Below are 21,354 nucleotides of genomic sequence, written 5' to 3'. Positions count from 1 at the left end.
GTTTGTAAGGCAAACCAAGTACTAGGAATGGTAAGGAGAGCCTTCACATTCTTAGACAAAGACACGTTCACTAAACTGTACAAGTCTATTGTGAGACCGCATCTGGAATATGCAAACGTTATCCGGGGTCCTGCAAGCCTTAAGAGGCAATCCATCCGAATCGAAAGAGTCCAGAGGCGTACAACTAGACTTGTGAAGGAATGCAAAGAAATGAATTATCATGACCAACTAAAAATTTTTAACCTTCATTCACTGATGGGTAGACGACTACGAGGTGATCTTATACAGATGTTTAAAATTTTCCACGGTTATGATGATGTTGATTTGCACTCTCTGTTTTCCTATGCACCTGTAAATGTCACTTGAAACTCTGCAGGAAAATTGTTTGTAATGCATGCCAGAACTAATAAGTGCAAATTCTCATTTTCTTTCAGAGTCGTTAACCCCTGGAATGCACTACCTCAATCAGTTAAATTTGCAAAATCTGTGAATGAGTTCACTGAGAACCTGATTGACAAACTGCCCCAGCTAGAAGAACGGTTTTATGGCTATGATGAGCAGAAACCCCATTAGGCACGACCTACCTACACAAAAATAATCAATACCAAAACCAAGAGGGGACAAAAATTAATATTAGACCTACTACTACCACTACTCATGTTTAAATCAGTATTCATTTACTACTTTATTTGTTTAATTTTTTTCTCAAGTCCTGACTAAGCGCGTTGGGCTGGTCAGGCATCTGCTTGGCAGATGTAGTGTAGCGAATATGGATTTGTCCAAACGCAGTGACGCCTACTTGAGACACTGGACCTTTTACTGATAACTGGAACTTTTACTGATACTGTGAACCGGAAACCCACGAAAACAAACAGAGCTATTTATAGCTCGGAGCCGGAAACCACGTTGCCAAGTGTGTCATAGAGGGCGACGAGTTGTAAATTATTTTCACCAGGGTACTAGCGCTGCCAGTTTGCTGGTCGATTGTGAGCGTGTCAGCATGGCTCTGTCGGTAACCAAAGTTCCGTTGCTCGTTCCTTCCATGGAGGAGGTTGTACAAGGTTTGGAAACAAATGGTTTCTTGTTATATGCAGGAACACACGCTCCGTCATCCTCGTTTCGTTTCGTTTCACTCTCGTACGCGAGTCACGGGTCCGTGTTTGAATGTACAGAGCATGTTTGAGTGTGTGCGCGGGTGTATGTGATGTCTAAGAATAACCGGATTTTGTTGATAATGTCGCTGGTACTGTGAATAAAATCATTGCCCCTATTATCTACAGGGCTTAACTGCTGAATGGACACTTTAAAACGCACACACATATATACACACAAAAGTGTGTGTGTGTGTGTGTAAACACATGCGTCCTATGGGCATTTATGCACAATTGATAAGTACATGTGCGTGTACAATTTAAGTTGAAAAGTAGAATACTTTGCCTTGTTCACCGATATATCAGTTCAGGTTGCTAACGTTGGGCATTACCCATTATGCTTATAGTTTCATTCTATAAATTGCAGTTTTACAAAGCGGACTGGAGAAGAACTTCAGCAGTGTTGAAGTCAGTGTGGTGGACTGTCCAGACCTGACTCAGAAACCTTTCAACTTGTCTGCTAAAGGTTAGTACTGCATAGAAACAATTTTTTAGCTCCTGAAAATGTACCCTAATCCCAACTGGTTTGGGTCATTTATATGTTATATCACACACACACACACACACACACACACACACACACATATATGTATATATATATATGTGTGTGTATGTGTGTGTGTGTACAAGTTCACACTCTCTTGGTGTCTTGGGCTCCACTCCTTGTAGAAAGCACTGAGGTAATTACCGAGACAGGTAAAATAAAAGAATATCAACAACATTAGACTTGGCATGTCTTTAAAACTTGTAATTCAAAAGCAGCAAATTTCCGCTGTATAACAGCTTCTTCAGGCAGGGGCACCTATAAACAGAGAGATAGTGAAAGAGAAAATTTCATAGTTAATGAATGCTGTCACAAAAGATTTCACAGACTTGCTGAACCTTTGTAGATGCTAAAAACAATTATTAACAACATATCAATCAGTGTTACAAGCACCCCCCCAAAAAAAGAAAAAAAAAGTCTTTCTTCACTTAAAGTTAGAAAGTGTGACTTGAAGTATTCTTGGAAACCCTTTTTCAGTTTTCCAGCACCAGTTGTCTGTAGTTCTCTGCCAAAACTCCAAAGACTTGAGCTTACTTTAATTCAGTTTGTGCAAAATCTAAAAAAAAACCACACCTGTTTTGCCAAGTTTCTGAATGCAAAGTTTTCAGTTAAATCAAATACCTGCTAATAAAGCAGTACTTCCCACCCCCTTTACCAGATTGTATGCCTGTAACTTGGGTTTTTGTCAGCATGAACTATGCCTTGTTTCTGAATGGTGAATGAAAAAGCATAGGGTCACAATCACATTAGATAGATTTGCGCTGAATTTGCAGTATCCATTCTTTTTAAGGAAAGCAGGAGTCTTTCTAGTTTTTTTGTTTTTTTTAGTTTATAAAAAAAAGAAAAAAAGATGATTATGAAATAAGGTATAAGACAGATTTGGTGGAATTACAATGAAGACAAAAATACACAATGTAATATGTATTGCTGAAAAATGCTTTGTGAAACTTTGATGCGACATTTATTTTCATTGATGTATATATACTTGTAAATTAATAGCACATATCCTCAATGAGAGACTGTGGTCTAAGTGCTTGACAATCACAGAGTCATTTGCACAACAGATAGGCTGCCTACCAGTAGGCACTCATCATTCATTTTCTTTGTCATTCAGTCTGGCTTCAGTCACACACACACACACACACACACACATGTGCGCGCGCACACGCACACACACACACACACACACACACACAAACACAAACACGCACATGTATATTAGAGTGGATTTTACTACAAAGTTTTTTCTCAGGGACAACTCTTATTGCCGTGGCTTCTCTTACATGCGCAAAGTCAGCACATGCTACACACGAGACTTAGGTTTAAGGTTTATTGCGTCATCAGAATGATTAGCATGCAGGTCACCACTTAAGGCTAGGCTTACTAGAGGGAGGGGAAATTCTAGCGAGAGTGGGATTCAATCCCCTATGCTTTTGCTTCATAGGTGGACATGTTATCACTAGGCCGCCACTGCATATTGCATTGACAATCTTACTACTTTTTAGATAAGCTTTAGCTGGAGATACTACTTTTTAGATAAGCTTTAGCTGGAGATTTTGTTTGTTTGATCTGTAGGTTTGTGCGGCAGTCCTCGGTTGGCGGATGTTGGAGGTCCCCCCAATCTGGTGCCTCTTGTCAAGAAAGAGAAGGTAAATGACAATGATATACTGACTGCAGTATGTATATATATATATATATATATATATATACATATAATTATAAATAACGATATATAATGGTCGCGTGGCAAAACAGCTTTTGCAGTGGTTCATAAGAGCAGGGATAATTGAATGGAAGCAGTTTATTTCCTGTTTTTTTTGTTTTTTTGTTTTGTTGTTGTTTTTTTTTGGGGGGGGGGGGGATTCTCTGAAAATGAAATTAAAAAGTAGCTAGAATTGTAATTCTCTCTTCTTTTTTTTCTTCTTTTTTTTTTTTTTGTTGTTGTTGTTGTTGTTGTCAAGAAAGATGTTTCATCTTCTGTTCTGTTTTACTTACTGGGTTATAGATTACTTTTGTGATTAATACCCATAAGCTTTGAAGCAGAATGTTAATATAACCAATGTGTCTGAAGACTTTGTGTTTAAAAAAAATGTATGCACCATATGGTGTGAAAAGAAAAAAAAAATGATAATGTTGACAGCTCTTCTGTATTATTACAATGGCCTGACACCAACAAAAATGCATCAAAAACTGACAGGTGATATGAATTCTTTTCACATGGAAACTGATAACAGACTGCAACACCCACGGGTACTGTACACACCAAGTTTGATATTCCAATGAAGTATTGGCACCTGACGTCTCGAAACACACTGCTAATGATACTGTTTAAGCTTCCACTCAATAATGTCAGCTTCAGTTCTGCAAATGTTTCTGAATATTTACTGTCTGAAAACAGCATTGAAATTTTACAAATAAAAAAACAAAACAAAAAAGAAACAAAGAGAAAGTAATAAAACTTTTTTTTTAAATAATAAAACTTAAAAAACACCCCCCCCCCCCCCCCCCCCCCCCCCCAACTGTTTTTGTACATATCAAGCTGTCAAAGAATTTTTTAATTTGTAATTCATGATTGCCTAGCATGGTTTAAAGATACGAAAAAAACACTTGTGCTGTAAAGTTGTCAATCCTAGATTGTTTGTGTCAAAAGATTATAAAACAACATAAAAAAAAATTCTAATGTGGGTGAGAGAATTTTGAATGTACAGATCTCTTTGTGGGTACTTTGGCAATTTTTTAGAGTTAGTTATTGTTGGGTTTTTTTTTTTTTGTTTTTTTTTTGTTCCATTATTTTACTTTGTTTCGGTGTTAAGAAACACTTCAGCGAAGCAGTCCCTGTGCTCGAACATCAAATATAGGTCTCACAGCCCATGCATTTTGTGTTTGCAGTTGTACAACATGGGTGATGTCGCCAGTCTGGTGGAGCTGCCTGGAGCCTTCATGGTTGGCGCAGGCGCCGGACCTTTTGCTGTCGTAGGCACCAACTCAGAGCTCGTGTGCTCCGTGCAGGTGTCGGAAGACGGAAAGAAGGCCGTCTGTTGCAACAGTTACATTTCCAAAGTTGACACCCAGGTACTTGTGTGTGTGGGTGAGAGGAAGGAGACTGAAGGGGGTTGTATGTGTTGCAGTACAATATGATACAAAATGATACAGTACAATGCAGTACAGTACAATACAAAACAAGAGAGGCAAGGCCTTCAAGACTCACTTGTGATAAATTAAGTCCCCTAGCATTCATTACAGAGTAATTTCCTTTTTTTTTTTTACTATCTGCACCAAAACGTTTGCAAAATAAATAAAAATTCCATGCTTAGCAAAAGAAGTTCCTGTTTGAACAAAAAATGATAATAATGACTCCTCTTGTTGTTGTGTCAGAATATCAGATCAAAGTGCCAAGTTTAGAGAATACAAAAAATATAAATATAACAGTAAACTGACAAAGTATTTGCAGAGAAAATGTCAATGTTAAAGTTTACCACGGACACACACACACACACACACACACACACACACACAGACAACCGAACACCGGGTTAAAACATAGACTCACTTTGTTTACACAAGTGAGTCAAAAAACACCATGGGGCCATCAGGAATTATTGCAGGGATGAATTTGATTTGATTTGATACGGATACTTATATAGCACCTATCATTGGTGGGAGACCAAGCTCTAAGCCCTCAACAAAGTCGCGGTATTTGCACAACGGGCTGCTTAACTGGGTAGAGCTGACTGATGGCTGCATTGGGCGCTCATCATTCATTTCCTGTGTCATTCAGTCATATTTCAGGCATGCATACATACACGCTCAGACAGACACCTAACATTTTTCGTGTATGATCGTTTTGTTTATGTACCCTGCCATGTAGGCAGCCATAGTCCGTTTTTTTGGGGTTTGCATGGTGGATATGTTCTTGTTTCCAAAACCTACCAAACGCTGACGTGGATTACAGACCTTTAACATGCATATTTGTGCATATACACAGAAGGGGGTTTCAGGTGCTAGCAGGACTGCACATATGCTGACCTGGGAGATAGGAAAAATCTCCACCCTTTACCCACCAGGCGCTGAACCCTCAGATGTATGTTGCCTGATTTCTCCTCAATGCTGAGGCCATCAGGATTGATTGCAGTGATGGACATGTTCCCTTCTTGCTTGCTGTCTACAGAGGTTCCTTAAACTTCTCCAGCAAGTTCAGAATTCTGCCACTAAACTCATTTTTAAAGCACACAAGTCTGTGCATTTGTACACTTCTCTTTTTACAGAGTATACACTGGCTTCATGTTTCACAGAGAATTAATAACAAGATCTCTCGTGCGTCTGTTGGCTTGTAATTTATGGAACTGCACCTCAGTGTTTTTCTGACATTTAAATTAAAGCAGATATGTCCCTTCAGTGTTTCTTCGCTCTTCTGATGACAGTAGAACCTTCTCCATTTCATATCTCTGTTCTGTGGATCCTTGTCTATTCCTTCCATGGGCATGTTTGTGTTCTTGTGTGGTTTTTGTCTGATAAAGTGCTTTTAGAGCTTTGAAAGTGCTATTAAACTTTATTATTATTATTATTTTTTTAATTACACATACTTAACCGTGACCCAACTAGTGCAGACTCCGGCAGGGGTCTGACATTCCTGTCCTGTGCAAACTACTATCCGCCTATGCGGAGAAAATGAAAGTACTACGGCCGATAACCTCCCGGAAGTAGGTAACGTCCCCTTTGTCCCCCTGGCTAGCGCCCTCTTTTTCCGGCAGCCATCTCGACACCTGTTCCTGTGCACTTCATACGGCTAAGTTTTTCGCATTTTCTATCTGTCTATCAATTCTTTGGCGTTTCTGTTTTGTGTCCAGTTATGTCTTCAAACAGGTCGCACAATTATGAAAATTTCCTATTGTCATTATTGTCTTTATAATCGTTGTTGTTATTTTCATTATTGTTATAATTATTTTCATTATCATGATTATTATATTTGTTGCCTGATTGTTCCTCAGGATGGGTCCTGTATCCTGGACCCTCTGAGGGACACGCTGGACTTCAACCTGATGGGCAACTTTCTGTGTTGTGAGGGCAAGCCGGGAAAGGTGAGGAGACTATGATTTTAGTGTGCTTCAGTCAGTCTGGCTCCACGACTTAGCCATTATTTTCATCATTAAGGGGCTTAGTAGGTCGGGTCCTAAGTGTATTGCACTACTGAACACCACCGAAGTGACTCGGCAGAAATTCAGGGTCTCCTCTGGTGTGTGGCTTCCTGGCGACCTAGATATTGATGGTTCCCCATGAACTGGAACTGTAACAGATGAACCCAGGTGTGGCTGTGTATGGAGGACTCGAGATGAGAGGCGTGGGTGTAGTGCCACTGAGACGGTGCAGATGATGGGACGTTTAAAAAAAAACAAAAAAAAAACAACAACAACAAAAAAAAACATTGGAAGCACTAGTAATTTTCTGTCAGATTGATAAAGTACTGTACACACCATGTCATGTGTGTTTGATTCATTGTGTCTCCTACAGACGTGTTGTAACTTATTGTACTGTACACATCATGTCATGTGTGTTTGATTCTTTCTGTGTCCTAGAGATGTGTCATAACATATTGTACTGTGCACACCATGCCATGTGTGTTTGATTCGTTCTGTGTCCTAGAGATGCGTTGTAACATATTGTACTGTACACACTATGTCATGTGTGTTTGATTCGTTTTGTGTCCTAGAGATGTGTTGTAACTTATTGTACTGTACACACTATGTCATGTGTGTTTGATTTGTTCTGTCTCCTATAGATGTGTTGTGACATATTCTACCGTACAGATCATGTCATGTGTGTTTGATTCTTTCTGTGTCCAAGAAATGTGTCATAACATGTTGTACTGTACATATCATGTCATGTGTGTTTGAGTCATTGCGTCCAAGAGATGTGCTGTGACATATTGTACTGTACACACCATGTCATGTGTTTGATTCATTCTGTCTCTTAGAGATGTGCTGTAACATATTGTACTGTACACACCATGTTATGTGTGTTTGATTCACTGTGTCTCCTAGAGATGTGCTGTAACATATTGTACTGTACACACCATGTCATGTGTGTTTGATTCTTTTTGTGTCTTGGAGATGTGTTGTAACTTATTGTACTGTACACATTATGTCATGTGTGTTTGATTTGTTCTGTCTCCTATAGATGTGTTGTGATATATTCTACCGTACACATCATGTCATGTGCGTTTGATTTGTTGTGTCTCCTGGAGATGTGTCATAACATATTGTACTGTACACACCATGTCATGTGTGTTTGAGTCATTGTGTCCAAGAGATGTGTCATAACATATTGTACTGTACACACCATGTCATGTGTGTTTGAGTCATTGTGTCCAAGAGATGTGTCATAACATATTGTACTGTACACACCATGTCATGTGTGTTTGAGTCATTGTGTCCAAGAGATGTGTCATAACATATTGTACTGTACACACCATGTCATGTGTGTTTTGAGTCTTTGTGTCCAAGAGATGTGCTGTGACATATTGTACTGTACACGCCATGTCATGTGTGTTTGATTCATACTGTGTCCTGGAGATGCGTTGTAACATATTGTACTATACACACAACGTCATGTGTGTTTGATTCATTGTGTCTCCTATAGATGTGTTGTGACATATTGTTCTGTACACACCATGTCATGTGTGTTTGATTCGTTTTGTGTCCTGGAGATGTGTTGTAAGTTATTGTACTGTACACATTATGTCATGTGTGTCTGATTCATTGTGTCTCCTAAAGATGTGTCATAACATATTGTACTGTACACACCATGTCATGTGTGTTTGATTCATTGTGTCCTAGAGATGTGTCATAACATATTGTACTGTGTACACCATGTCATGTGTGTTTGATTCATTGTGTCCTAAAGATGTGTCATAACATATTGTACTATACACACCACGTCATGTGTGTTTGATTCACTGTGTCTCCTAAAGATGTGTTGTAACATATTGTTCTGTACACACCATGTCATGTGTGTTTGATTCGTTTTGTGTCCTTGAGATGTGTTGTAACTTATTGTACTGTACACACCATGGCATGTGTATTTGATTCATTGTGTTACCTACAGATGTGTTATACATTTTGTGTTGTGAACACCATGTCATGTATGTTTGATTCATTGTGTCTGCTAGAGATGTGTTGTAACATATTGTACTGTACACACCATGTCATGTGTGTTTGATTCAGTGTCTCCTAGAGATGTGTTGTAACATATTGTACAATGTGCACCATCACCATTTCATGTGTGTTTGATTACTTGTGTTTCCTGGAGATGCAAAGTAATTGTTCTGTACACACCATCACCATGTCATGTGTGTGTGATTCATTGTGTTCATCCTGGAGATGCAATATAAATCATTCTGTACACACCATCACCATGCCATGTGTGTCTGATTCGTTGTGTTTCCTGGAGATGCAATATAAATCATTCTGTACACACCATCACCATGTCATGTGTGTTTGATTCGTTGTGTTTTATGGAGATGTGTTGTAACATATTGTGTACTGTACACACCATCACCATGTCATGTGTGCTTTTGTTTTGCTGTGTCTCCAGGTGCTTGAAATCAAGGCCAGTGTCCGCACTGGGGAGGAGAACTTCATGTCTGCTGTGCGCAAGTCGCTGCAGAACCACTACCAGAGTAAATCGGTGGGCCTCGGAGGGGTGTTCCTCATCGAGCGAGGGAAAGCGAAGATCCATGTCATGGTAATGATGGTGATCTTCTTCTTCTTCTTCTGCGTTCACTCGTATGCACACGAGTGGGCTTTTACGTGTATGACCGTTTTTTACCCCGCCATGTAGGCAGTCATACTCTGTTTTCGGGGGTGTGCATGCTGGGTATATTCTTGTTTTCATAACCCACCGAACGCTGACATGGATTACAGGATCTTAAACGTGCGTATTTGATCTTCTGCTTGCATATACACACGAAGGGGGTTCAGGCACTAGCAGGTCTGCACATACGTTGACCTGGGAGATCGTAAAAATCTCTACCCTTTACCCACCAGGCGCCGTCACTGTGATTGACAGTCCAACGCTTTAACCACTCGGCTATTGCGCCCGTCAATGATGGTGATAAAAATTATGAATATAACTACCGGTACCTTCTTCTTCTTCTTCTTCGTTCATGGGCTGCAGCTCCCACATTCACTTGCATACATGTACACGAGTGGGCTTTTTACGTGTATGACCGTTTTTTACCCCTGCCATGTAGGCAGCCATACTCCGTTTTCGGAGGTAAGTATAGCAGTAACAGTAATGGTAATGAATGTATTTATATTGTGTCTATTCAATAATGATAGGAATAGTAATGTTAATAAATGTATTGAAATAGCACTGAATTTTGTACAAAGATACGTGGTAAAGATATTGACAATAATAATGATAATAATAATAAATGTATTAGAATAGCACAGAATCTTGTGCAGAGACGAAGCAAACTTCTTAAACTTGTTTTTGTGCCAGTGCCTCAAAGAAGTAACAGTTCCTAAAATGTATATTGTTTTATAAATAACTTTAAAAACAAGTTTAAAAAGAAATGAATGTAAAGGAGATGAAGGGGGAAATAATCTTTTGGGCTTTTTTTTTTTCTTTCTTTTCTTCTTTTAAGTTCAACTGAACTTCATTGAATTCAGCAATGTATTGTACTACTTAAAGATGAAAGACTTGATATTGGTATGTGTTTGTATGTGTTTTGTTTATAAGGTATTGGTTTTGAATTTTGTTAAAACTATGCCGATTGATTAATTTGTAGAACTATGTTCACTGTACATGAATTCTATTTGACCATAGATAAATTGAGTATTGAAAACATGAAACTTTATGACTGGTATGTACTGTTTGTGTTTAACAATTTGTCCAGTCACATTTTTGGCAATTTTTTTTTCTTTTGATTTGAGAATATAGTGATTGTAATCAACAATTTGCTTCCTTTTCTTTTTCAGCCCGATTTTTCATGCACCCCGTTAGACACCAGCGAAAAAGTGAATGGATGGCTCAAATTCTATGAGATGGATGCCACACTTGTCTGTCTCGGCGAACTGGTCTCCCATGATCCTGTAAGTGGAAACCAAATCACTGTTATTATGTTATGGTGAAAAGTATGATATGCTAATGATCAGGAAACATACAGACTTCGCAATAAGTTGAGGACCACTTCATAAAATAAAACGAAAAAAAGCGGGTACATTTTCATAAAATGTTAAAAAAATGAAGAGAATTAAAAAAATATACCTGCTGTATATGTATATGTATGCATATGTGTGTGTCTGTGTGTGTGTATCTATCTTTCTATCTATCTGTCTGTCTATTTATCTATCTGTCTATCTATCTCTCTCTATATATATAGCGAGAGTGAGAGAGATAGGTGTGTGCGTTTGGTGTGTGTGTGTGTGTCTGTGTGTTTATTGAAAGATATATGGACAGAAAAAAATTCTATATATTTGTATTTGTATTTCTTTTTATCACATCAGATTTCTCTGTGTGAAATTCGGGCTGCTGTCCCCAGGGAGAGCGTGTCACTACACTACAGCGCCACCCTTTTTTTCCTGTTTTTTTTTTCCTGTGTGCAGTTTTATTTGTTTTTCCTATCAAAGTGGATTTTTCTACAGAATTTTGCCAGGAAAAACCCTTTTGTTGCCATGGGTTCTTTTATGCATGGTGCACACGGGACTTCGGTTTATCATGTCATCCAAATGACTAGCGTCCAGACCCCTGCTCAAGGTCTAGTGGAAGGGGAGAAAATATCGGTGGCTGAGCCGTGATTCGAACCAGCACGTTACAGATTCTCTTGCTTCCTAGGCAGACGCGTTACTTCTAGGCCATCACTCCACTTCATAAAGTAAAACGAAAAAATCATGTGTATATATATATATATAGAGAGAGAGAGAGAGAGGCAGATAAACATATATATATATATATATATATATATATATATACACGGAAATGATGATTTATACTAACAATAAGCTACTCATGCAGATAAAATAAAACCATGTATTTCTTTATTGCACTGGATTTAGACGTCCAGACATGCCTGCCTTTATCTGCGCAGGGTTTAGACCTGCGCGTGGAGCACTTTCACTGCTTCAGTGACCACGGGCAGGGCGGTCATTACCACTACGACACCACCCCTGGGGAGGTGGGTTACCGAGCCTACTTCAGCATCGCTGAACTCTTGTACCGCATCGACCAGCCTCCGGAAGGCAACTGACTGGGGTAGCCTCACCTGTGAGCGAGGGAGGATTAGAGGGTGCCAGGACTTTCAGTGATGTTCAAGTGAAAGAGGAGGGGATTGTGGAAGTAAAAGGACGTTCATCAGCTTTGGATGAAGGGACTCTTAAGTGTTGGTTTAAATGGTGTTTCAGTTCAAAGATGTGTGGGAAGTGTGTTGGTTTAAACAGTATGTGTTTCAAACATGTTGGAAGTGTGTTGGTTTAAACAGTATGTGTTTAAAACATGTTGGAAGTGTGTTGATTTAAACAGTATTTGTTTAAAACATGTTGGAAGTGTGCTGGTTTAAACAGTACTTTGTTTCAAACATGTTGAGGTGTGTGCTGGTTTAAACAGTCTTTTGTTTCAGACATGTTGGGATGCTTGTAGGTTGAAAAACTATTTGGTTTCAAACATGTTAGGAGGTGGATGAATCCCCCCGTGGGGATGCTGGGGGTCTTTCAGTATGAACAGTATCCCCACCTTCTGGAAATTCTTTGCTAGAAGTTTCCTCTTTACTATCACTTTGTTTCTGCCTGTTTTCTTACTTCAGTGTTGTCTTCTATATTTCTGCTTTCCCAGTCCATTCCCCTTTCTTTTTTCAAGCAAGCCTTGTTTTCAGTTTTTTTTTCTCTTATCCGCAGTCTATGATGTACAATTTGTGCTGTTTTGCTCTGGCGATTAGGTAGTGAGATTGTAAATACTGGGATGGGCACTAGCTGCCCATTTTGCAGTGTTATTTCCCTATATGGCCTTTTTATATATTTTTTGTTTGGCTTTGAAGTATTGGGGTTTTTTTGGTTTTTTTCTTTTTTTATGATATTTTTTGTAATCTGGGGATGATAAATTAAGCAGAATAGCTGGTGTCCTCAGCATGGCTCAGTCTTATTTGCCCTAAGAGCTGAATAGTTGGGATACTGCGTCATGGACTGTATTTTGTGGGTTTGTCTTGGTGGTTTTTTTTTTTGGGGGGGGGGGGGTTGGGGTTTTTTTTGTGTGTGTGTGTGTAGATGTGACAGTTTTGTGTTGACGGGGTTGAACATTTGTAAGGTTTGACAGTCCTAATATGACCCTGCGTGGTTGGCTGGACTGTAAGCAACAAGAACAGAAACAAGGTGGATGAATTGAGAAGAATCTGTGTGTTGGTTTCAACAGCATTTCACTTCAGATGGATGATGTGTAATTCAGTAAAGAGGAAGGAGAGTGCCATTTTGCGTACCATCTTATTAACTAAAGTGCTTCTTGAAAGTTCTGCATGTGTTTGTGTACATGGTTGGGTGTGTTTGTTTGTCAGTTTGTGTGAGCACATGCTTTTTTTTTTTTTTTTTTTTTTGCATGATGCACTTGATGCCTTTATGTTTATGTGGGCATAACTTCTTCTTCTTCTGTGTTCGTGAGCTGCAACTCCCACATTCACTTGTATACACACGAGTGGGCTTTTACGTGTATGACCGTTTTTACCCCGCCATGTAGGCAGCCATACTCCGCTTTCGGGGATGTGCATGCTGGGTATGTACTTGTTTCCATAACCCACCGAACGCTGACATGGATTACAAGATCTTTAACGTGCGTACTTGATCTTTTGCTTGCGTGTACACACGAAGGGGGTTCAGGTACTAGCAGGTCTGCACACATGTTGACCTGGGAGATCGTAAAAATCTCCACCCTTTACCCACCAGGCGCCGTCATCGTGATTCGAACCCGGGACCCTCAGATTGACAGTCCAATGCTTTAACCACTCGGCTATTGCGCCCGTCATCCAGTGGACCATTCATGTTTTATGACGGGGTGTCCAGTTTTTGAATGTTGGGACTTACTGTCAAGAATTCCTTTTAGTACCCTGTGGATTCTTAGCCCTTGTTGATGGCCCTCTTGGGCTGTCTCTGATATGTTTCCACTTGCAGATTTTTGAGAGAAATTTTGGACCATTTTTCTTTACTCAAAGTTCTGGGCTGTTTTGTGTTTTTTTCTCTTCAGTTGTTTCTCATGCTAGTTTCTGAGAGACATAATCTTTTTTCAAGAAAGAGGTCCTTGCAGAGTTTTCTTTGCTTTTAAATGAGATTGCTTCTCGTTGTGTGGTATTACACTAGAAGACTATACTTTTCTAAGCAGAATTTCAATATTTGTCTATCCGATGTATTGTATTTTCATTGTTTGCATGTTGTTGTTTAATAAATAAAATTGTTGTTTGTGGTATATTTTAATTTCTTTTGATACAAGGTGTGAAAAAGAAGAAAAAATCATGTGAAACACTGTGAAATTTCATTTATACTGACTGATTTTCTGCGAATTGTGCACAGTTCTTTGCATTTATTATTGAATCTCTTTTATGTTTCTTTCTTGTTAATGCTTTTGTTGTTGTTGCTGTTGCTAATAGCTGATACTATATATTTTTAACAAATTGTGAACATTTTCTGGAATCTCTTTGTTCACCACAGTTTGCATGCTTGGTTTAATGGAATGCAAAACTGTTTTTCATAAGAAGATATTCAAATAAATTGTCATGGCGCAATTTGGTTGTTGATTTTATTTTGCTGATCTTGTGTGCTTTTTTTAAACAAGAGAGATTTTTTCACTGTACTCTCTCTCTCTCTCTCTCTTTGTGTGTGTGTGTGTGTGTGTGTTATTTTTACCATACTTATGCCTTTATGTAGTATAGTATTCATATTCTATGACTTTAAGTAGCATTGTGCAGTACATGCAATAACATACATAATGTAGTTTTGTGTAGTGTAGACCCTGTTTCAGGGCGGGGACTGGATGAAAAAAAGTGCACCAGTGCTTATCTATTATCCTCGATAATAAAGAATTCGTGTGTGTGTGTGTTCGCGTGAATTATTTATTTGCCTATGTGTCCATCAGCCTGCCAGTCTGTCTGCTTGCTTGTCTGTCTGTCCATCTGAAAACAGACATATCCAAGCATGAATGTGCGATTTTCAAAAAAGTAAACGAATTTAAAAGAAATATTTGAGTACTCTTGTCGCATGATTTTCATAGCTTATATTGAAATGTCTGGTCATTATTTTATTCGTACAAGTTAAACATTACCATTGTTTTTACATTGACAGCAAGTCTTCCAAAGAGAGAAAAACATGAAATGTGTGTGTGTGTGTGTGTGTGTGTGTGTGTGCATTCAAACGAGAAACTCAACCAAGTCCTTCAGATTTTTTTTTAGTTCAAAATTAATCATATAGCATAACATCACTGGTGGCCGTAACTTAGGATAATGTATAGTATAGCCGACACTGGACTGTATCTGTACACATTCCAAACATCGTTTTTAAAAACACACAAAACTAAGTGACCCATGATGGCACCATATATATTTATCAATCATCAATGGACACACGATGCATCAAAACTGCATCAAAAGAAATAAATATAAGTAAGGCATACACTGATCATGTTAACTCTGTCCATACGAACGGCGAAAGAGACGACGTTAACAGCGTTTCATCCCAATTACCATCATCAAAATATTGCAAGCGGAAGGCTCTTATACTGAAGAGGTGAATGTTGACAAAGAATACCACAGTTCTGACGACGGAAGCTAAAGGTGGGTCATTCAGACACCCACTGGACATCCGAGGATTCTGTGTAGAGGAGAAGAGAGGACTGGCCGTACTGAGTGAGTTAAAGAGACATCACGAGATATAATACTCTGGTGGCATAAGCGAGGCATGTCCAAAATTGAGGTGTCTTCCAGCACCCTTGATCAGCTGTTGATAAGTGGCGTACAGTTACGCCTGTTCTGTTTCAGAATACACAGGACACTATACCTGCAAATCACCCCACTGACAACAGCAATTGCTCAGTAGCGGAGCATGAGCATCCTCACCAAAGTGGAGCCCAGCACTACATCCCTCCAAGGGAAGCCTCGCCGTGAATCTGCTGACACTGAAGACGCTGACAGGAACTCGCCCCAAGAAAGGAAGTGCGGATTGGAACTGAAGTCACCATGAAAGCATGGCATGAAAGGTCACAGAAGTTTGGGGTATTTCATGGAAGAAAAAAAAAAAGATAAATAGATAGTCAGACACTCTCCACTGTAATCAAAATCCATCCCAGATAGCCAGGAGAGCAGATGTCTCATCTGCTGTTATGGTGGTGGTCATAGTCTGACTCGACTGCATGACTATCGCTTACATACATCCATATATATATGTGTGTGTGTATATATATATATATATTATGTGTGTGTATTGTCTAAAACACGACAACATGTCACAGAAATAGCATATTCAACTTCAAGTCGATGTGCATTATAATTATGCACAAAAAGTGCACCATGAAGGGCAAAAACATGAACATGAAAATATCAAAGCTCCAGAGAGCTGTTCATAGTCTGGTAAGAATGTTCCTGGCATGAAGAACTTGGCTTATTCTTTGTTGAGCTTGTCTCCACGTGTTTAAACAGCAATGCAGCGGATATAACAGAAAATGCATCAAATAAACACAAATACTCACCAAAAAAAGACTACGTTAAGATTTTTTTGTTAACATGATTGATTAATCCCATAGAACTGGGTATACTATGTACAAAACACTAAGCACGAAATGTGTATTGCTCGATGCAAAACACTGCGTGATTGTCTTTTTTTTTTTTTTTTTTTTTTTTTGTAGAGTGTGCTTTTTCGGCGATAGTTGACCCGATTGTAAAGTTCCTTCAGGACTGGTGTAGAGAGAAGACAATGTCTTCTTCTTCTTCCTTGGTGTGAACAGAAAATATGTGACGAAGACACTTCCACAAGTACACATCTGAGGTGAGCAGAGTCAACTTACTGGACTTAATTACGAGCAGCATTCAACACGTCTGCAAAAACTTAAAATACTGTGCATGCGCTGATCAATGCTTTTAAGTTTTCGTAAAAAAAAAAAAAAAACAAAAAGAACCCAATTAAGTCTGCACCATAATTATATTTACAGGTCACAGTCTGAAGTCGAACAATTCTTCTTGGTCGTCATTATCATCATCATCATCTTCATCATCATCAGTCTCTCAACTTGTAGTCGTTGGTGTTGGGGAGGAGGAGGGCGGAGGGGGAGGGGGGGGGGTCCGGGAGGGGGGTGGGGGCATGAGGGCTGAAGAGACAGATGTCCTTGGGGAACTTCCTAACAAAAGTGCACGGTTTTAGCTCGCTCCGTCAGACGAATGTCGGAGAAGGAAGGGGAGGGAGAAACGTTTCGCGCGGTGAGGGACACCTTGTCCAGCCGGCCGGTAGCGTCCTCCACCTCCCCCTTCTCGCTCTGACTCTTGGTGCTCCGGGGGGACCTGGGCCGAGGTCCCTGTCTCGTGCTCTGACGTGTGCTCAGCCTGGACCTCGTGCTGCGGCCCGTCATGGCGGACACGGAGCGTTCGCTGCCGATGCGCTGAAGGAGACTGGTGGCGCTGTCGGGCAGTTTGGTCTTCATCCGGTATTTGAAGAACACGTGGTCCCGGTCCACGGAAGTCTTGATCTTCATGAGAGCGTTGCGGGTGAGGAGGTCTTCCTGGAGTGTCTTCTGCTCCGTCAGGTAGGCGTCCATGAGTTCTTTGTCAAACTTGGGGAGCTCTTCCTGTTTCCGTCGCCGCTCCAGTTCCTTTTCCCTCTCCCTCCTCATCCGTATCTCGGCGGCCGTTTCGATGTGCGCGTTGTGCAGGGTGGAGGCGGTCTGCAGTTTGGGCAGAACCCCCACCATCACCTGCGTGGCCACCACTCCCTGAGGAGCCGTCTGTCGACTTCCCAACCGGCGTGCCCTGGGATCTTTAATGTGAGGCATCTTCTTCGCCTCCTCCGCCTTCCCAGCCTCCTCGTTGGGTGCTTGCTCCTCCTCCCCATCCCCCTCCCCCTCCTCCTCGGTGAGGTACTTTACCAGGTGTCTGTTCGCGAGCGCCTCCTGGATCATGTCGTCGAATCCTCGGATGGAGTCGGTGAACTTCCGCTGACGTCCGAAGACCAGGTTCCATTTCCGCAGAACGTCTCTCTTCTGGCTGTCGATGTTGACCCCGGCACGGACAGTGTCTCTGTCGTACTTGGCCATCATCCGGCTGAGGGCTTTCTTCTCGTGGCGGTTGTAGTGGTAGATCACCTCTCCCGTGCGGCTCTTGGACACGCTGATGGCGCCCTTCAGGATACGGATCATCTCGGAAGTCTTGCGCTTGTCCGCCTCCCCGTCGATGGTGTACAGCGCTTCAATGCACGCCTCCATGCCGGTGGTGATGGTGGTGGTGATAGTGGTGGTGGTGTTGTGTGTGTGTGTGTGTGTGTGTGTGTGTGTGTGTGTGTGTGTGTGTGTGTAGTGGTGGTGGTGGTGTTGTTTGTGTGTGTGTAGTGGTGGTGGTGGTGGTGGTGTTTGTGTGTGTGTGTGTGTGTGTGTGTGTGTGTGTGTGTAGTGGTGGTGGTGTTTGTGCGTATGTAGTGGTGGTGGTGGTGTTGTTTGTGTGTGTGTAGTGGTGGTGGTGTTTGTGCGTGTGTAGTGGTGGTGGTGGTGTTGTTTGTGTGTGTGTAGTGGTGGTGGTGGTGGTGGTATTTGTATGTATAGTGGTGGTGGTGTTTGTGTGGTGGTGTTGTTTGTGTGTGTGTAGTGGTGGTGGTGGTGTTGTGTGTGTGTGTGCTTGTGGTGGTGGTGGTGGTGAGTTTGTGTGTATATAGTGGTGGTGGTGGTGTTTGTGTGTGTGTGTGTAGGGGTGGTGGTGGTGGTGGTGGTGGTGTTTGTGTGTGTGTAGTGGTGGTGTTTGTGTGTGTGTGTGTGTGTGTGTGTGTGTGTGTGTGTGTGTGTAGTGGTGGTGGTGTTGTTGTTTGTGTGTGTGTGTAGTGGTGGTGCTGGTGTTTGTGTGTGTGTGTAGTGGTGGTGTTTGTGTGTGTGTAGTGGTGGTGTTGTTGTTTGTGTAGTGGTGGTGGTGGTGGTGTTTGTGTGTGTGTGTAGTGGTAGTGGTGGTGGTGGTGGTGGTGTGTGTGTGTGTGTAGTGGTGTTGCTGTTGTTTGTGTGTGTGTAGTGGTGGTGGTGGTGTTTGTGTGTGTGTGTGTGTGTGTGTGTAGTGGTGGTGGTGGTGTTTGTTTGTGTGAGTGTAGTGGTGGGGTGGTGTGTGTGTGTGTGTGTGTGTGTATGTGTGTGTGTGTGTGTGTGTGGTGTTGTAATGTGACGGAAAGTTGCTGGGGTTTTTTTTATTTGGTGTTTGTGATGGTGTTCATGTATTATTCCTATGGAATGCGAGGGGGAAATTGCTGTTCTTGGTTTTTATGATGGTACTAATGTGTTATTCCTAGGGAAATGGCTGTTTCCGCTTGGTTTTTGTGATGGTTGTAGTCGTATTCCTATGGTGGGCGAAGGAAGTCACTTTTTCGTTTGTTTTTTTTAGGTGGAGGTGGTGCTAGTGTGTTGGTTGTGGTGATGTTTGTATGTTGATGATGCTGGTCTTATTGCTACGGAGGGCGAGGGCAAAAATGGCTGTTCTCGGTTTTTGTGATGTTGCTTGTGTTCTGCCTATAAAAGGCGAGGGATGTTTCTCAGTGTCTTTGCCGTTCCAAGATGGCACAGGAACTGAAACTGTGACTGTTGCTGATTCCACTTACGTTTCACAGAAAGTGGTGATGCTGATGCGACGTTCCCACACCCCCTCGATATGGAGTGGAGAAGAAAATGTAATTTCTCAAACAGGTGGACGCAACACAATAAAGAGTTCTGTCATCGCGTCAGATGGCTTCTCTTCTGGTGAAGAAAATGCAATTTCTCAGACAGGTGGACGCAACACAATAAAGAATTCTGTCATCGCGTCAGATGGCTTCTCTTCTGGTGAAGAAAATGTAATTTCTCAGACAGGTGGACGCAACACAATGAGTTCTGTCATCACGTCAGATGGCTTCTCTTCTGGTGAAGAAAATGCAATTTCTCAGACAGGTGGACGCAACACAATAAAGAGTTCTGTCATCGCGTCAAATGGCTTCTCTTCTCGCGTCAGATGGCTTCTCTTCTCGCGTCAGATGGCTTCTCTTCTCGCGTCAGATGGCTTCTCTTCTGGTGAAGAAAATGTAATTTCTCAGACAGTTGGACGCAACACAATAAAGAGTTCTGTCATCGCGTCAAATGGCTTCTCTTCTCGCGTCAGATGGCTTCTCTTCTCGCGTCAGATGGCTTCTCTTCTGGTGAAGAAAATGTAATTTCTCAGACAGTTGGACGCAACACAATAAAGAGTTCTGTCATCGCGTCAGATGGCTTCTCTTCTCGCGTCAGATGGCTTCTCTTCTCGCGTCAGATGGCTTCTCTTCTGCTGAACGGAAAATGTTATTTCTAACACGTCGACCACGCAGTCCTCATGGTTCTTTGTTCCAGCTGTCAGATGCTTCTGGTCCCCGTTCTGGAGATGGTTTGGAACCGACGCCTCCGTGGAGTGTCGGTGAATCCTGTCAACGTCGTGTCATGGCCATGCCTTTCCTTGTATTGAAGGTGTTTGTGGCATGGGTGGGAAGTCTTTGGTTAGACAACGTGGCTTCAGTGACAGTCTGTGTTCATCTGGCAAACAAACAAACAAAAACAACAACAACAAAACCCTAAAAAAACAAAAACAAAAAAAATACCGTGGTCATTATGTCCGTGATGATGCTGACTTAACGAACCCTTTGCTATTCTGTCTCCGTCTCTGTCTCTCTCTCTGTTTTGTCTGTCTGGTGCTGGTTGAACGAACCCTTTGCTACTCTCTCTCTCTCTCTCTCTCTCTCTCTATATATATATATATATATATATATATATATATATAGAGAGAGAGAGAGAGAGAGAGATAGATGTGTGTGTGTGTGTGTGTGTGTGTGTGTGTGTGTGTGTGTGTTTCTTTTTTTTTCTTTCTTTCTTCTTGGCCGACTGCATCAGAGCCTGGTGTTTTCAGTTCTTAGTAGTGACCTTGACCTCACGTGGCACGGTTCACTGCACGTTACATGCAACAATCAGTTGAACTTAATGGGATCAGTGCTGGATTATAGATTAGTGTTCTGTTTTAGGGCTTTGAGCCTTCTGTCTTCTGTCTGCTTACCACAGGTGTTTAATCCATACGCCACCTTTCTGCTTAGCACATGTGTTCAATCTATATTGTATCACCTTTCTGTTTATCAAACGTGTTTATTCTATATATGCCACCTTTTTGTTCACCGGACGTGTTTATTCTTATATGTCATCTTTCTGTTTACCAGACGCGTTTAATCTATATGCCATCTTTCTGTTTATTGGACATGTTTATTCTATATGTCACCTTTCTATTTACCAGACGCGTTTAATCTATATGTCATTTTTCTGTTTACCGGACGTGTTTATTCTATATGCCACCTTTCTGTTTACCAGACGCGTTTAATCTATATGTCATCTTTCTGTTTACCAGACGCGTTTAATCTATATGTCATCTTTCTGTTTACCGGACGTGTTTATTCTATATGCCACCTTTCTGTT

General features: G+C 41.1%; 2 protein-coding genes across 2 annotated transcripts; one reads left to right on the top strand and one right to left on the bottom strand.

The window, feature by feature from the left end:
- The first annotated feature begins 903 nt into the window (after nt 1-903).
- Nucleotides 904-12,881, top strand: LOC143302365 (ester hydrolase C11orf54 homolog). Its single transcript, XM_076617012.1, has 8 exons — nt 904-1,061; nt 1,519-1,617; nt 3,271-3,344; nt 4,585-4,767; nt 6,684-6,773; nt 9,286-9,435; nt 10,674-10,787; nt 11,783-12,881. Exons 1-8 carry the CDS (start codon nt 1,001-1,003, stop codon nt 11,939-11,941), a joined length of 930 nt encoding a protein of 309 aa, XP_076473127.1. The 5' UTR covers nt 904-1,000; the 3' UTR covers nt 11,942-12,881.
- Nucleotides 12,882-16,995: 4,114 nt separating this feature from the next.
- On the bottom strand, nt 16,996-18,143 carry LOC143274944 (uncharacterized). The gene has a single exon (XM_076578950.1). It carries the CDS (start codon nt 18,127-18,129, stop codon nt 17,053-17,055), a length of 1,077 nt encoding a protein of 358 aa, XP_076435065.1. The 5' UTR covers nt 18,130-18,143; the 3' UTR covers nt 16,996-17,052.
- Nucleotides 18,144-21,354: the final 3,211 nt, after the last annotated feature.

Source organism: Babylonia areolata, chromosome 29 (assembly GCF_041734735.1).
Source record: "Babylonia areolata isolate BAREFJ2019XMU chromosome 29, ASM4173473v1, whole genome shotgun sequence".
Lineage (NCBI taxonomy): Eukaryota > Metazoa > Mollusca > Gastropoda > Neogastropoda > Buccinidae > Babylonia > Babylonia areolata.
Note: the sequence above shows the minus strand (reverse complement) of the source record. Positions and strands in the feature narration are given on the sequence as shown.

Excerpts from the sequence above, each read along its gene's own strand:
- LOC143302365 (XM_076617012.1), top strand. The coding sequence starts at position 1,001 with ATGGCTCTGTCGGTAACCAAAGTTCCGTTGCTCGTTCCTTCCATGGAG. Across the intron at positions 1,618-3,270 it reads TTTCAACTTGTCTGCTAAAG|GTTTGTGCGGCAGTCCTCGG; the intron begins GTTAGTACTGCA and ends TTTGATCTGTAG. Across the intron at positions 3,345-4,584 it reads CTCTTGTCAAGAAAGAGAAG|TTGTACAACATGGGTGATGT; the intron begins GTAAATGACAAT and ends TTGTGTTTGCAG.
- LOC143274944 (XM_076578950.1), bottom strand. The coding sequence starts at position 18,129 with ATGGAGGCGTGCATTGAAGCGCTGTACACCATCGACGGGGAGGCGGAC.